General features: G+C 37.5%; 1 protein-coding gene across 1 annotated transcript; it reads left to right on the top strand.

Moving 5' to 3' along the window:
* Positions 1-149: 149 nt before the first annotated feature.
* sim1a (SIM bHLH transcription factor 1a) lies at positions 150-9568 on the top strand (the record flags this gene model as incomplete). Its single annotated transcript, XM_079470093.1, has 10 exons — positions 150-324; positions 3270-3352; positions 3690-3779; positions 3885-4172; positions 4341-4540; positions 5026-5132; positions 5877-6024; positions 8076-8241; positions 8413-8815; positions 8892-9568. The coding sequence occupies 10 exons, from the start codon at positions 150-152 to the stop codon at positions 9566-9568; spliced, it is 2337 nt and encodes a 778-aa protein (XP_079326219.1).
* Between the last annotated feature and the right edge of the window lie 7690 nt (positions 9569-17258).

The raw sequence follows: 17258 nt of genomic DNA, 5'->3' as shown, positions 1-17258 counted from the left end.
ACGAATGAAAAGCGTGTATTTGTGTGAAATGTTTGCTGGGTAGGGAATTTAAGGATCAGTGTTCAGATGCTGGTAAAGGAGATTTCACGCCTGCGGTTTGATTCTGTGCTCTGGAGAGGTTGAAGTGAAGGTGTCCAGTGGTGATAGAGATGAAGGAGAAGTCGAAGAACGCGGCGCGCACGCGTCGGGAGAAAGAGAACAGCGAGTTTTACGAGCTCGCCAAACTGCTGCCTTTACCCTCAGCCATCACCTCGCAACTGGACAAGGCCTCCATCATCAGACTGGCCACCAGCTACCTGAAGATGAGGATAGTCTTCCCTGAAGGTCAGTTCACACGTATCTTCTGTCCATTCTCACTGCCCGACATTTTCTGTCAATAATAACCACAATGATGAAACTAATAATAATAAGCATTGAATGGTGGTGTTGTCAGAGGAAAATAAAATATTGGACCTGTTTCATGATTACATTTCCGCTTCATTCGTAAATATAAAAAATAAGATCGTTTCATATGTGATCTTATGAAAATAATTTGTAGCAGATATTTAAATGGCTGTATTTAATGATAAGCTGTTTTAAATCGTTACGCGCTGTAGGCTACAAAGTAGCTTTGCCACTGCAGTTTGTTTAAATAAAAGATCACGAGTATTTATTAATTATATATAAATTATATAATTGATTTAAAATCAAAAATAGGTTTTAAAAATACACCCGTGTGGTGTCGTAAGTTGTTTTTTATGTAAGTGTAGTTTAAGAAAGAAATCAAGTTGTTTTAAAATGAGATGCGCACATGATCAACAAGTGTCTTTTGTATTACTGTTTAAATGTAGTTATTATTATGTTGTTGTTGTTTTTATATAATTTATTATTACTATTACTATTATTATCACTACTACTACAACAACAACAATAGAGCAAAAGATCTTGTGATGTTGTAGATCAGAACTCAAGATATAAAATAGCCTACAGGACATCCAGAGACATCAGAGGCAAAAGCTCAATCTGAAATAACTGTTCCTGAAGGCCAAAAGAAAAACGCATTTTCTCTTTATTTCTTTGAATGAAACTGTTTTGCTCCCGTTTTTATCTCTTTAATGTATTGTTTTGGACAGGAACATTTATCGGTCTTGTTATAAATATATAGATATAAACATATAGCCTACATGTATAGCTTTAGTTTATTAATTTAAGAAAATGTATTTAAATGGCCTGTGTCTGAATTTAGATCTGGGATTCCTGCAGATCTAAACGTTTTTTTGGGTTCATAAAGTTTTATCAACAAATATCTCATACAGATGACACGAAGCAGAATGTAATGCTGGATATGATTTATGATTTAGAAGGAACAGAATAACGAGTATGCGTGTGAAAATCATGAAGAATTTAAAGTAGCACTTTTCCAGCGCCATGTGTTTTACTCATTACATTGTAAATAAATGTTTTAAAAGATACAGTTGAAATAAAAGCATCTCAGGTTAAAGGTCAGTGAGGTCCACGTAAAAACAGCTCGCGTGCATTGTTAGAGGAATTGAGAGTGTAAATGTTTATTACAAAAGCAAAGAAGGTGAAAGAAGTTTTATGGTGGTTATTTATTGCGCAGGAAACACTGTCATATTGACAGACAGCGCTGTCAAATAATCGGCAAATATTTTTTTATGCTTTTAGCAGTTTGTTCATTTTTGTTTAAGAGTAATGTTTGCTCAAGTTTGTTTGTAGTAATTTATTTACTGGAACTGTTTCACAGTAAAACATTCAAAGACGAAAACATGAATCACATTATTTCTTTTAGAATACGCCTACACGTGTGTGTTATTATAATAATTTACATTTAGTCACTTAGCAGACGCTTTTTTATCCAAAGCGACTTACAAATGAGCTCAACAATGCAAGCAATTAAATGAACAATTTGTTGTAGGTTTTATGCGTCACATACGAACTTACAAACTATTGAAGCTTTTATAGCAGAACCCGTTTGCCTTTGGATTTCAGATTAATTTCTCTGTAGACTAAATTTAAACTCATTTTGATGAGACCCAATTAGATGAAGAACCCTACTGTTTTCTTTTTTAACTGTATCACTATAATAAATGGAATAACTATTATAACAGTTTGCATTGCTCATATAAACCTCATTTAAAACAATGTTCAGCCGTGCCGAACAAAACGCCGAAAATAACACAGCGGAACAAATAAAACACGTCCTAATAGTTACTCCTGGCGATGATTATGACTACAATATTGATATGACACAATCATGCAAGTCATTGATTTAATAATGTAACAATTATTATTATTATTATTGCTGTTATTCATTTATTTTTTGTTATACAAGAATAACATGTAGTTTGTCTTTTGTCACATATGTGTGAAAAGCTGCTTTGTAACAATACAAAATTGTGAAAAGCGCTAGAAAAACATTGAATTGAATTGGAGTTGATGTTGTTGTTACAAATCGCTTTAATTGTGGGTTTAGGTTTTTAAAATGAGGTCGACAAAATTCAACTCCAATTACGTTATTTTATTTTTTACAATCTTTGAATCTGTTATTTTTAATAACGAAAACAATCTAAATATATGATTATTTCTCTCTGAACCCCGTTTACACGGCGGATATTTCAGGCATGTTATTGACTAAGTACATTTGTGAGTATTTTTTAGAAGCAGTTTGTTGCTGAATAAACGCTGAGTCCACGTTTGCTTGATATAAAAGTCCAATCCGAGCCTCTGATGTTTGTTTTTGTGTGATTTGCATTTCAATAAGGATTGTGTGCATGGGACTGTTTGCTTTATTGACTTTCAGCGCTCGCATGGACCATAATAAATACTCCTGATTTACATTCCGCCTGTTTACAGTCAATCCGGTGTTATAATATTGACCGATTCATTGTAAAGTCTGTAATAATGCTATGATAATAATAATCTAGTAATAACAATAATAATAATACTCTAGTAATAATAATAACAATAATAATACTCTAGTAATAATAATAATAATAATAATTGTAGTATTTGTGGTAATAGTTGTAGTATTGGCGTTAGTGTTGTTTTAGCATTAAAAGTATTCAGCTATTATTGTTTTTGCTTGTTGTTGCTGTTATAACGAATTGCACATGTTGAGATTTTATGGAAACATTTGATGTAATTAATAATAATCCTGTTAGTTTACTGGCGTATTTTATTTTTATACGACATATCTGATGGTGATTTGTAATAATTCATGTGCTGAATGTGTTTTTATGTATTTGATTATGTTTGATGTAAATACGCAGGTCTTGGGGAATCTTGGGGCCACGTGAGTCGAGCCAGTTCTCTGGATAATGTGGGTCGAGAGCTGGGATCACATTTGCTTCAGGTACAATGTCATACTTTTCAATCAGTGTTGTTGTTAATAATCTTATTGTTAAAAAACGAATTCATTGTAAAGTCTTGGAAACGCGTTATCCAACATATCTGGGTTTTAGTGACAGACCGACAGGCCGTCAGAATATCTCACGATATTTACACGTTGTGTTCATTTGGTACATTATTTTGATTATTTCAAATATTATTTCAGTATAAAACATTTATTTTTGGAGTCATTTTTCTTTTTTTAAATGCAGTAGTTCCTGCGCTTTTATGCGTTATGAGATAATCGCGCTTTCTTCACAGTTAATGAAATCTAAATGTGATAATGTTGTAACTCTTTCTAGACTTTGGATGGCTTTATTTTTGTGGTGGCTCCTGATGGCAAAATCATGTACATTTCTGAAACGGCATCGGTGCATTTAGGGTTGTCGCAGGTAAATCAGCATACAGTATAGCAAACATAATAGTGTTTTCATTTCAATCGAGGTGACAATATTTATAGCATGTTTGACAACGTTGACAAAGGTTGATGTCTGCAGGTAGAGCTGACGGGGAACAGTATTTATGAATACATCCACCCGGCGGATCATGACGAGATGACCGCAGTGCTGACCGCGCACCAGCCCTACCATTCACACTTTCTACATGGTAAGACCATCGTTATTAGAAACGCACATTCTTACACAATTATCGACCATGATCCTCAACTTATCGGTTATTTATTCTTTATTGTCTTTCAAGAGTATGAAATGGAGAGGTCATTTTTTCTAAGAATGAAATGCGTCCTTGCCAAAAGAAATGCAGGCTTGACATGCGGAGGTTACAAGGTATGTAAGCTATGCCCAGTTAGTTATCTCTTAAAATCTTCTAAATACACTGTAGCACCATGTCATTTTATTTATCATTTTCTGCAAGCCATATCAGAATAAAGTGTTTCGATTTAGGCTATTACAAATGACAAAAGTGACACAGGTGTGTGTTTTTGTGTGGTGCAGGTGATTCATTGCAGTGGATATCTGAAGATCCGTCAGTATAGTTTAGACATGTCTCCATTTGATGGCTGTTATCAGAATGTGGGTCTGGTGGCCGTGGGTCACTCACTCCCACCCAGCGCAGTGACGGAGATCAAGCTCCACAGCAACATGTTCATGTTTAGAGCCAGTCTAGACATGAAGCTCATCTTTCTGGACTCCAGGTACACTCTTCTTCCCTATACAAATATACAGAACTCCTCCTCAGCGGACACACCCCATGTAGGATGTTTATTTGTTTTGTTTGATAATTTTTTGTAGGTGACCTTGTTAGAATTTCACGCGTTCACGCTTTACAGAACTGTGTTTACACATATTGAGACAGGGTAAGGGACAACACAGATGGGCAGAGAATTATTAATATTTTGGAAAAGGATGGAAAGTGTGCAAATGTTGTTTTGTCTTACTATAAGCATATAAGAGTTATCACCAGACCTCTAATTTTTTTTAAAAATTGATAACCTAAAAAGAGAATCAGATCATATTATGTAAAAACATATATGAGCGCTGCATTGTCTGTGTGTCTTCATGCTTGTGTAAATGCAGCTTTGTTTGTGCACATGCAGCTGTGTTAGCGTGTTGATTTGAGGTTTTCTCAGATTGTCTTGTGTGTGGACAGGTGTTAGTTATTCTGTTGTGTGTTTTTCAGGGTTGCAGAGCTCACTGGCTACGAGCCGCAAGACTTAATAGAGAAGACACTTTATCATCACGTCCACGGCTGCGACACTTTCCACCTGCGCTGTGCGCACCACTTGTGTGAGTTAGGTTTGTTTTTCTTCATTCCTCTGGTCATGCATCTAATAATAACAGCAGCTTTAGTGACGACTGGAGCTATAAACACACCTCAACGGGCCTCTTCACATGCTCACTGTGCAGCAAGGAGTATGAATATGACATCCCTGCATCAAAACATGGGCTTCGAGATTAGACAAGCAATCTATTAGTAACTAAATTAGTGAGGCAGAATTAAATTAAGCTTTTTTTGAGCGTTAACAGAAACGTGGTAAATTGAATATAATTCGTTTAGTCTCTAAAATAAAAAGATATTCTTTTCCATAACATTTCTGCCAATTTCAGCACAACAGAGCTTATTATGTATCACGATATATATGCTCACATTTAATATAAATAGTATTTGGCTGAAAGAGAAAACATCTTATATTTGAAACCGTTATTATTTCCCAGCTTAAGTAATGAAATGATCAATTTTTTAAAGTAAAACATAAAAATACAATGCTATTAAAGAAGGTAAAGACAATTTTAATGTTTTGGTTTCTCTCTGAACCTTGTTTAAAGTCCCACTCCGTCCCTTCATCTGTCAGTCTGCTGGGAGTTCCATTTCAAATTGGGGGAGACGAAAGCCTCGCCCACTATTTTTACCATTCAAAATTCCATTTCACTCGGAAATACGGAAGTAAAAAACGTTTGCAACTTCCGATTCACAGGGACTTTAAGTGATAATGTGAGATTTTTGTTTTTGACTGTGTTTTTCCTCCACAGTGCTGGTAAAGGGACAGGTCACAACCAAATACTACCGATTTCTGGCTAAGCAGGGCGGTTGGGTGTGGGTGCAGAGTTACGCCACTATCGTTCACAACAGCAGGTCGTCTAGACCTCACTGCATTGTCAGCGTCAACTACGTTCTCACGTGAGTAAACCCTCCTTCCGACTGTACATCTGTGCTGAATATTCTAAGCTATTCATACATTTGACACTGACATTATGTCTTTGTACAGTTTACTTATAATTAAGATTCAAAACAAAGCAGCAACCCTTTTTTATCTGGCAATGAATTTAAGCTATTCAGATATTATTGAGTTATTACTCATTACTTGATTTAGTTAATGTATCCATTAAATATATTTATTACATATTTTCATATCTCTGTTATACATCTAGTTGTATAAGCACAATGACTTATTTAAAGTGTATCACTATTCTGCGTGTCAGTGTAACTGTTTTATAGTTGCTTTATTATTAATTCACTTACATGGTATCAAATCCACTAATTAATTCATGACTACATGAAACATTATAAAGTGCTTGAATGACTGATCATTCTCTACATTTGTAATAATGTAATTCAGTAAACATACCTCAAGGTCACCCCAAAAAACAATCATACTGTATATATTATGGAAAGATGTAGTGAAGCATTAGATTTTTCTCAAACGTCTGTCTAGAGATGTGCTGAATTGTTCACATCCTAATGCCATAAAAGTACAATATCATTAAGAGTCAAATTTGATGGTGTTTGCAAAAATTTGGCCACGACTGTGTGTGAGTAAGTCAATGCTGCCCCAACACTCATCAGTCAGTTTTGGGTGTCATCTACGTTCTTGCTTTATATAATATGCCAGCTGTGTGTTCAGGAACTGCATGCGAGCCAGGGGTCGTGGATGATTTATTTGTCATGCATTCATACTGACAAACTCTGTGCATTACCACAATGAACTTTCCGCTGGAAGTCTCGAGAAAGAATGAAGCAGGATTGAGCAATGGAGCCATCGCTCACACTTAAGCAAAGGACATATGGAGAAGCAAGGCGTATTTCCACGATGAAAAATTAAATACTTCTTGCTTTCCCTTGGTCTCCTTTTCTGCCCTTCTGTTACTAATGTAAATCAATTAAGCACTTCTTCAATAGCTTCTGGGTGTCATATAGTCATAAAGCAAAAGTGGTTATGGGGTTTAATTAACAGGCTGTAAAGCTGATGAGGGTTTATAGCTCACAACATGCTCATGTGATATTCTCCACCATCAGTCACCACTTCACTTCCTTTGGGAGAAGGCTTGCAGGAATGCATGTGGATATGGCAAATGTGGGATGCATTTCAGAAATGCGCAGCCATCGTTTTCGAGTGTTTTCAAAGTCTGCTCACAAGGGCCACAATGTGTGAAATGAGATTGCATTTATGTGATAAACAACCAGACTCGCCAACCTGTTGCATCACCTCAAGGGTTTGGCTTCTATCTACAGGCCTTGACCTCTGTTCACGTGGAGAACCCAGAACACGCTCAAATGAGGGCGTCAACATCACAAACGTTGTGTAGATCAGTGTGTGTGTTTGTGTCGGTGCATGCGAGTACGTGTAGATCGTTACCATCTGCTTGCAATCCCAAAAGGCTGTGTGTTGTCTGAGCCAGGTTTCTGTGCCTCCGGAGGGAGGCTGAGATCAGCGCCTGGCCAGCATACGTTTTACCCATAGTTTTCTGAAAGTTATACATCAATGGGAACAGAAATCCATATAGCACTTTACTGAGAAATCAATTCCCATTTCCTAGTTATGCCTTTTGTGGTGATCCCTGTGTGGGTTTGATTTAGCCAGACATAGCTCTTAATCTCACTGTGTATTTGAACAGAGCCTCGAGCCCTCTGGCGTATGTTTGTCGGAGCCTTGATCCAATCCGGCAAAAGAAACAATGCATTTTCTTTCTTTCTCGATTCTTCACACACATGCACAACCACGACTACACACTTCCTCGCTTCTGAGAATGTAGCCTGGATGACGTAAATACAAATCTGACTGTAGACTTTTGGCATTGGTGAAACTGGAAGGGGAAAAAATGCACTAGTACGCAAATTCTCTAGTCAATTACAAAGAACTTGCATACCATTCTTCCAAAAAGATTGAGGTCAATTCTAAACATAGTATTGAGCCTCAGAACCAACAATTGTCCTGTTTTAATTCCCCACAGGGACACGGAGTATAAAGGACTACAGTTGTCCTTAGATCAGGTGACATCCACTAAGCCCTCATTCACCTACAACAGCCCCTCCAATCCCATCAGTGAGAGCAGACGAGTGGGCAAAAGCAGGGTTTCCCGTACCAAGACCAAGGCACGTCTTTCTCCCTATTCACAGGTGAGTTCCGGTCCAAAAACAGTCCCGTCAAACAATCTGATTGGATGATAGCAATGTTAGGTGTGGATCCAAGGACATGTCCTGCCTGTCCATACTGTTGGTACTGCTGGTAAGCTTAGCCTTCGATAAGAAGTTGGCTTATTATTGATGCCCATTTGCTTTGGTTTGCAGTATGCAGGCTTTCCCACAGATCGTTCAGAGTCGGATCAGGATAGCCCATGGGGCGGGAGCCCACTCACCGACTCTGCCTCCCCTCAACTTCTGGAGCCGTGTGAAGGTATAGACTCCTCTTGTGTGTACCGACAGTTCTCTGAACCGCGACCACTTTGCTACAGCCTACCATTGGCAGATGATCACCACACCTCTAGTGACCTCTATACCCACACTCACTCCGAGTCCTGTGAGCGGGGTCGATGTAGGGCCGGTCGATACTTCCTGGGCACATCTCAGCCTGGACGAGAGGCGTGGTGGGGTGCGGCCCGCTCTGTCATCCCATTAGCCAAGTCTTCGCCCGAGAATGGAGATAGTTACGAAGATGTGATGCCCCACATCTCCTCAGTTCACAGTATGCAAGGTGAGTGCTCTTTCAATAGATCAGTGATTCAAAAGTGCCACATGACAACAGTAACGCTGATTTTTCCCACTTACAGTGAGGGCTCACTGGGATGAGGACAGTGCCGTCAGCTCACCTGATGCCGGCTCAGATTCAGGAGACCGATACCGTGTCGACCAATGTCGTGCGAGCCCTCAAGAGCCCAGTAAGATTGAGACGTTGATTCGAGCCACACAACAGATGATAAAAGAGGAGGAAAGTCGTCTACAGCTACGAAAGGCTGCCACAGACATACCTTTGGAGACTACGAATGGTCTGGCCAAGACCCACAGCCAGTCATTTAGTAGTGATTTTACCCAGTCAGCATTGTGTCGAGGGACAGCTCAGGTTATAAGCCCCGCCCCTAGTCCCGTTGCCCTGTCTCGCCTGAGCAGCCCCAACCCTGACAGACTGGGTAAAAGTAAAGACTTCCTGCAGAATGAGCTCTCCTCTTCTCAACTACACCAGCAACCGTTGCCCCTGACAGGCACCTGTGCTGTTTCTCCAACCCCTGCTCTGTACCCCTCCCACTCCCGCCAGTACCTGGAAAAACACACAGCCTACTCACTCACTAGCTACGCACTTGAACATCTGTATGAGGCCGACAGCTTCAGAGGATACTCGCTGGGTTGCTCAGGTTCTTCTCATTATGACATGGCCACTCATCTCCGCATGCAGGCTGAACAAACCCCCAGCCATAAAGGCACCTCGGTCATTATCACCAATGGCAGCTGATGTTTGTCCAAACACACGCCATCACCCACTCACTCAAGCTAGCCTGTAATTTGTATGGAACTATTTTTATTTCTATGGATATAAAGGGATGTGAAATCTGGAAATCGGTAAAACAGAAATTCAAACTACCACATTTCTTTTATAACCACTATTTCACTTTTCACCTGTTAATGCTGGAATGAATGGGACTTGCCCAATTCATTTATGGAAGTGGTAGAATCCAAATGATATTCAGGCAAACATGATCTCCACAAATTCTCCACTTATTGCTAATAGCACATTCATTATTTATATGGTGGTTTCAAACTGAATTCATCTATTTAGTATATTTTGTCTGGAAATCACATTTGTGGGGTCCCTGGTAATTTTGTGGTATAGGCTACCATAAATTGACTGTTATTTATTTCTAAATCCAGATTAATTCATGTAGTCATTTGTCCTCTGTGCCAACCAAAGCCTCGGTGTAACCATGTTCAACATGACACAGTGGCAGCAAGTGGATATATACCAGAGATCACAAATTGTTTCTGAAGCACAATGCAGCATTCAGTTATTTTAAGTTGTTTGGGGTTTCATGTTGCGTATGTTCATCTCGATTTATTTCTGAACGTACAAGACTGAAGGTTAAAATATAGAAATATAAGCCTAAAAACAATTGGTTTGAATCTTTATTTAGTCTTCGAATGGATGATTACCTTATATGTTATTAACTTTTTTAAGAACAAATAGTGTATTTGTTCTTCTGCAAGCTCGATTAAAACATCAACCTTTAAACATTATGCAATTATGAAAGACTTTTGATTTTATCCAAACTGATGGAACTATTTAGAGATTTGTTTGGTGAGTAGTGACAGAGGATGCGGAGGAAAGTGAGTGAGTATTCTGCAGTCGTGGGACACGGGAGAGATTTCAGTTGTGCTGCTATTTGGTGTTTTGGGGTTCCGCACTGGAGGACTTTGAAGTGTAATATGGACATCCAGAGGGAGCTTTTCTGACAGACTGTAGCCCTTATCTCACCCCATCATGTATTTATAGGATTCAAACGGGCTTTGTGTGGAAACCAGTTTCTCTCAGAGTGAGAAAAAAGTATTTATGATGTACATATGCTCAAAGAACAGCCACCCCCACCAAATCAAGCAATGCAAAAGTTGCAAAATGTATTTATTATTATGTGAATGAAAACTGTAATTTGGTTTTAAATATACTTCCTATAACAAAAAGTGTGTGTGTTTATTTATATTTTTATGATCGGTCTCGAAATTAAATGGTAATCTTTCCATTCATGCATCAGTATTTCTGCACATATATGACAACATGCTTGAAGAATATAATTTGATATTTTTCACTGGTTCCTCGTTTGTCATTTAACTTCAGTATTTTTCATTCAGTGTGAATTTAGAGGTAAAAAGAAATACGTTCACACTATTTTGATCAACATGTTTTAATGGTATTTCATACTCACATGAGAAATAAATAAATTATTGCAATTAAATGCAGCAGGCATTGAATGGCTGTTTATCATTCATTTATTATGTCAATGTTTTTAGTTAATTAGATTTATTACTTGTATTTCAAATACAAATCAAATAATTGTTGAGAAACAAACAAATAACCAACATAGAGATAAAACTTTTAACATTTATATTTTTAGAATTATAATATAATTATAATTGGGATGGTAGTTTTACAGAGGTAATGCTTTTGTCAGTGTCCGGCAAAAACTTTTAAAATTTTTAACAACATTTTGCAATATTTGTATTTTTCCCTGTTCATCAAGAGACTTTGTTCCAAAAGATTCATGTATGATTTGAATTGCTTAAATTAAAATATAATAGCTCTAATAATTCTTAATATTTATTAAATTAAATGTAATTGTTGTGTAAGGTTAGCTACAGCAGATAAACTTCCCCACCCCCACAAAAGATTTTATTTCATTTATATTAACATTTGATTGTATAATAATTGTACTAAATAAACAATTAGTTGAATAGGTCGTGTAACTTTGATAACTAATGTTATTTGCTTATTTATTTTGCTTGTTATCAGAAAAGAATCTACAGGATCAATTCTTTTTCGGCCACAAAATGGTGCATGCGCAGTTGTGTTTGTTTATGTTGTTGCCTTGAAACCGTCTATTAAAAAAAGCTACACATTTTTACAAACACAATTGTATTTAAAACATATGAAAAATAGTCTGACACTTAACTGTCGCTTTATTTTCCCTTTTGTATTCGAATGTTCATTAATCAATTTATGTCCGCTGATGTTGGAAGAATAATTTAGTTCTCTATACAGCACATATATAAAATCCCCTTTTCTGAATGAGTAGAGAGAACAATCTGTGTATGTTCGCCTGTATTAACATTGAAGTAAGTTTAATAAGTTTAGCCAACACAGACAGCAGTATTAACACACACTCCATCATGTCCACTGTAGTCTGATCAGATCTGAATCAACGTTTATTAACATCACACCAACCAAAGACAAGCTGCTGTAACCTGTTTAAAACAACATTTACGTAACAAAATCTATTGACTTCCTCACATAATCTGGTGACCTAAATTTAAGCAAAATCCATGAAAATTTTGGGTCGAATATCATCTCCTTACTTGAAGGGCAGCCCAAAAGTATTATGTTTTTTAGGTTCAATTTAGCTTTGTTTTTAAACTGTGCATCATTTTCTTTTATAATATTATAACAAAACAAGAAAATATTTTGATGCATGAGAGTGTAAACCCCAACACGTCAGTAACAGTGAATCCCTTCATGCATGAACTTTTAAAACATATTTTATTACCTTGGAATTATGAGGTTCTATCTGATATTTTTGTCAAAGTTGAGTTATTAACTAAATGATGTGATGGGACTGTTTTAGAAAATAAAAAGGTTTAATGTACTTTTGAATGGACACAAAATGACCAGGATTAGATTGAAAGGTCGTTTATTTTGCAGTATTAAGCATTAAAGATAAAATAGTCAACAATTGAATTGATGCCGTATTAATAACAACATTAAACGTTAGCATGTTATTTTAGTAATATTTATCTCAACTCAACCTTTATTTATATAGCGCTTTTTACTATTTTCATTGTTACAAAGCAGCTGTACATGAAAACATGTTAACTATAAGCGATGCATTACATTTATAAAATAGAAAAGGTTTCAAGAGCAAAGTGAATAGATACACTCATGCACACAAGACACAAAATATAGCCGAAAGTGCACACACACACACTCACATGAAGCAGAAGGACACGTGCGCACACACACACACACACACACACACACACACACGCACATTAACAAAAATCTCTAGAGAGGCATTTTACCCGTCTCACTTTCTGTGGAAAAAGTCCAGGTTTCTACTCAAAATGAACATCTGCACTTGACAAAATATTAACCACTTTTTTTGCTTAACTTGACCAAGAAAAATATTTCTGTGCAAAATTATATGTCAAGCATTAAATGTAACAGTTTACACATTACAACACCAATTTCCAAATGTAAACTATTTGTGTTTCTTGAAATGTATTGCTTCAAATAATGATTTGCAAGATAGAATCTTATATTTCTTACAGATTGCAGACTTTATATACATTCGATCTGTTCCGTAATCCACAAATTTGAAAGTATTTTGATATTGTACATTTAGATCCATTAAGGATCATGTTCGAAAGAGACACCATATTATTTTTTCTATTTGGAGTGTAAGAACTTACAAAAGCTCAATATACTAAAACTTTTCAGATTGCAGATCGAACCTTTTAATTCCAAGGCGAATAACATTTTTCAAAGCGATTTTTAGATATCTACTCGAGTGGCCTGTCACTAGGTGACAATATAGGATAACGCCCGAGTGTCCTCTGTAGTGGTTGATGTGGCACAATACCATCAAAACACATACGCAAGAAATACTGTAGCTTTTTAAAAACTGTAGCTGTCCACTGCAGTGACCTGAGCGTGAAAGGGTGAAACACAGAAAACGGAAGAAATCCGTTAACAGTCACTGTGTCGTTTATGCACAGTGAGAGAGTGTGAATTTTCCTGTTCATATGTTTGGGTTTAAGCTGCTGCTTGTGTGAAGTTGGCCTTTAAATTGCATTCAATTTGTGATTGGATTTGACACGTCCTGCATAAAAATACACCAGCTATCCCATTGACTAGGAAATGTGCGTTCTCGGCCAAAGAGACTCTGTAGCCGCCATTGTAGTGATCTATATGTACCACCGTGTTATACACTTGTCTGCAGAAGTTTGGGGAACCTCATTCCAAATGTATTTCACGGTGAATCTAGTAAATTGAGGGATTTTTTTGTTTAGTACAACTTTAGTGTGAATTTTGTTAAAATAAAATAAAATATATATTTTGAATTAGCTTGTTGAGACTGAGGCTTGTTCGCAGTCATTGTTTGATGAGGTAAGATGATGCAAATTTCAAAATTATAAACCCCCTCCAACCATTCCCCAACATCAGCAGCCATGGTCTCCTCGGAGCTCCTCTTCATGCCAAGCACTACGAAAACTCAAGTAATTGTTGCCCACAAAATTGGCAAAGGCTAAGAAAGCAACGTTTTTCAGATAGCTGTTTCCTCATTTCATAACATAAGATCGAGATGAGATCAAGGCCAAAACTACTCGTTATTACTAGATCAAAAAATCAAAACACTTCAATGACGTCATCTTTCAATGCTTATCTATTCTTATTAACACAGTACCGGTGGGGACCAAAATCTTTGCATACCACCGTATAATGCACAATAATATTGTGAATATGATTCTGTATCTTGCAAGAGGTGAAAATGAAGTTTGATGTTTTGCCACAGTTGGTAATCTAAGTGAAGGAACAGAAGGCCACATTTCGCCGCCATCGCCCTCATACAAACATAAAAAGGCACAAGTGCAGGTTGGCTAATCCTGTAGCGTTTACGATCGGATTTATGAGCCCCACCCCGCCGAAACCAGAGAGTCCTGTTGTAGCTCAGCCCAGACCGGTGAATCCCTGCTGGTGCCTTTAAATTTGTGTGTGAAGCACAAACGAAAAAACCACCATGTGTGTGTTACATTTTTCACACCAACCGCACAACAAAGATGAACGTCTCACCGAGCCGTGAGTATCGTAAACCATGTTTTCATCACATTATCGTGTATCAGGCAGAATATCTCCAGTTTTAATCTAATTGATGAGGACACAAGGCATGTTCATTAAATCCATTAGTATTTTAAACACTTACATTTATTCATACATGCTTGAGAGAAACACATTTCACTGGTTAAGTAAATGCTATCGGTCCTTATTTTAGTTGTGAGAACTATCATGTAGTCGGCTTGAGAGAGATTCTTCAGTGCTGATTTTCAATACAGCTTTTAAAAGCCTGTAATATTAGTAAGTTAATTTACTGTATATTTGTTTTAGGCGGCGGAAATAGATCCGAGAGCGTCTTTGTATGGCCTATGAATAAATGACATGGTTTTCTGTGGTGTGTGTGAAAGTGATGCATTCACATGTTTGAGTGACTTGATATTACTTTTCTTCTCATTGATCCTTCTGTTCCCGATTTCACACACCATTTTAAAGAGCCTCGGTCTGAGGCTTGTTTTCACAACCTTTTCACACTAATGCCAGTGGATCCTGGAACATCTCCGCTGTGTTTTCTCAAGTCACATTGGTCTCATCTGCCTCTTTCGCCGCATCAAAGCGCGGCTTAAGTCTGATAGCGCGGGAAAAACCCTCTTATCCGCTGTGACACTTTTATTGGTCTTCATGGGTGGGACTGGTGTTATGTTGTGTTCAGGACAAGAGAGACGCCATAAATACAACACAGTTATTTGAGCCGACTTGTTCCAGTGTAAGCTAAACGCTGCTTTTATTTCCCATAAAACATCCTATATCCCTGTGGGAATGGCTCTAGTCCCATGTTTTCTTTTTTGTGTGTTGTTTATAACTCCAAGCTCACATGTCCATTATGCTAACAATGTATTCATGAAGGTGTCAGTTCAGAAAATATTATACGGCTTACAATATAACATTAAAGTTGCACGCATTTATTTCATTTGAACACATTGTTAGCTAAACCTGTATTACAACGGGTTCATTGTTGAGAATTAAACGCATTATTTAATGTAATGCACAAAATGTCTGCTGTCAGCTTTCTAACGCTAAAAACAGAGCATAAAACACAGCCGGTCTGTAGCTCCTTTCTGCCTAAAATAGGGATTTTGGCCTGTACCCCTGTCAAATATTTGATCATTTTTAATAGCTCTGTCCTGTTTGAAAACATAAACATTTTATATCATTTTCAAATGAAATTGTACAGTAACCAACTGAACATTTGATGCCACACTAGTCCTTTTTTGTAATGACATTTCTGTACAGTCTGTTTCTGTAATGTGACATTTTTAACACATTTGTAACACTATTATTTTTACAGTGTAGCCTACTGTGACATTTTAATATTTTCCCTATAATAATATTGAATAAATTAGTATTTTTATTCCCAGTTTTTCATTCATTAAGCGTTCCTGGTATTGTTTGCCAGGTTAGGGTTTGGTTTTTATATACTTTTAACCGGCAGTTTCCAAAACCAGCTCGTTTTTTTTGGTCATGTTATAATATTTGTCAAATGAGCTGCTTTCCAGCTTTTTAGTTATTGGTACTCCTGAACAGGCCTTTGAGCTCTTGATGTTCAGATGTAGATCTGAATCACAGACCAATTCTTATGTACATATGGAGACACTAACCCCACTGCTGGATTATTTCAAGAGGCACATGCCAGTTTCCATGTGTACCTTTGAAGCAGACGTATAAATGCGAAATGAGCAGCTGAGGATCGAACAGATTCAAACTGTCTACAAATAGTAACTGAATTTCACAATATAATTTCATAGTCAAAACACCATTTCAGACGTTTCGAACGACAGAAAATGAAGGTAAAATATCAAAAGAGTTTTTTTTGTGAAAATTGTGTGTGTGTGCTCTGGGTGGAGAAGCACTCGCTGCCATCTGTCTGACCACCAGAGCGGACTATAGCGACAGCAGCCAGGGGAGACGCATGCTTAAGGAGATAATGGATGACAAAAGACGGGGCTCTACATCTGCACTGTGTGTGTGTGTGTGTGTGTGAATGAGAAAGGGCTCTTCTCTCTGAGTGAGACGCCGGTCTCTTCACATGGAGCAGCACATGGCTCCTCATTAAAGCCGGTGTTTAGCATGCAACAGATTGGTGCTAAGGGTACCTGTGGGGTCATCCCTTGAGTCTCAGCACAACCGCCGGACCACTAGTCCCATTCTTTAACATACAAATTGCTTTTTTGTGCTGGAGGATCTGAGATTAATTGCACACACCATTTGGTGCCTCTTGTTCAAAGCTCCCTGTGTTTTTTTCCTCATCTCGCTTTGATTCTGGTTAGAGATTAGCTCGACAGAGATTGCATCACATTAAGGGGCTTTTTTTTCTAGGCTACCGCAAGGGCCATGGGGGCCAGTGTGGTTTACATTTTAACATCTACAACAAGTGGATTTTCCACCAGAAAGTGCACACACAGAGCAGTTAGCGGCCCTTAGACTCTGTGCTTGCTTTCGTAATACATCTGTTTTGTCTTTTGCTGTGGAAAGTGAGCACACTGCGTGAGGACATCGTTTTATTGTCATTTCAAATGTATAGCATTTTAGATTTGTCATCGCTTAAAGCGGC

This window comes from Barbatula barbatula (genome assembly GCF_947034865.1).
Source record: "Barbatula barbatula genome assembly, chromosome: 12".
Taxonomy (NCBI): Eukaryota; Metazoa; Chordata; class Actinopteri; order Cypriniformes; family Nemacheilidae; genus Barbatula; species Barbatula barbatula.
This window is presented reverse-complemented; position numbering and strand designations above follow the sequence as displayed.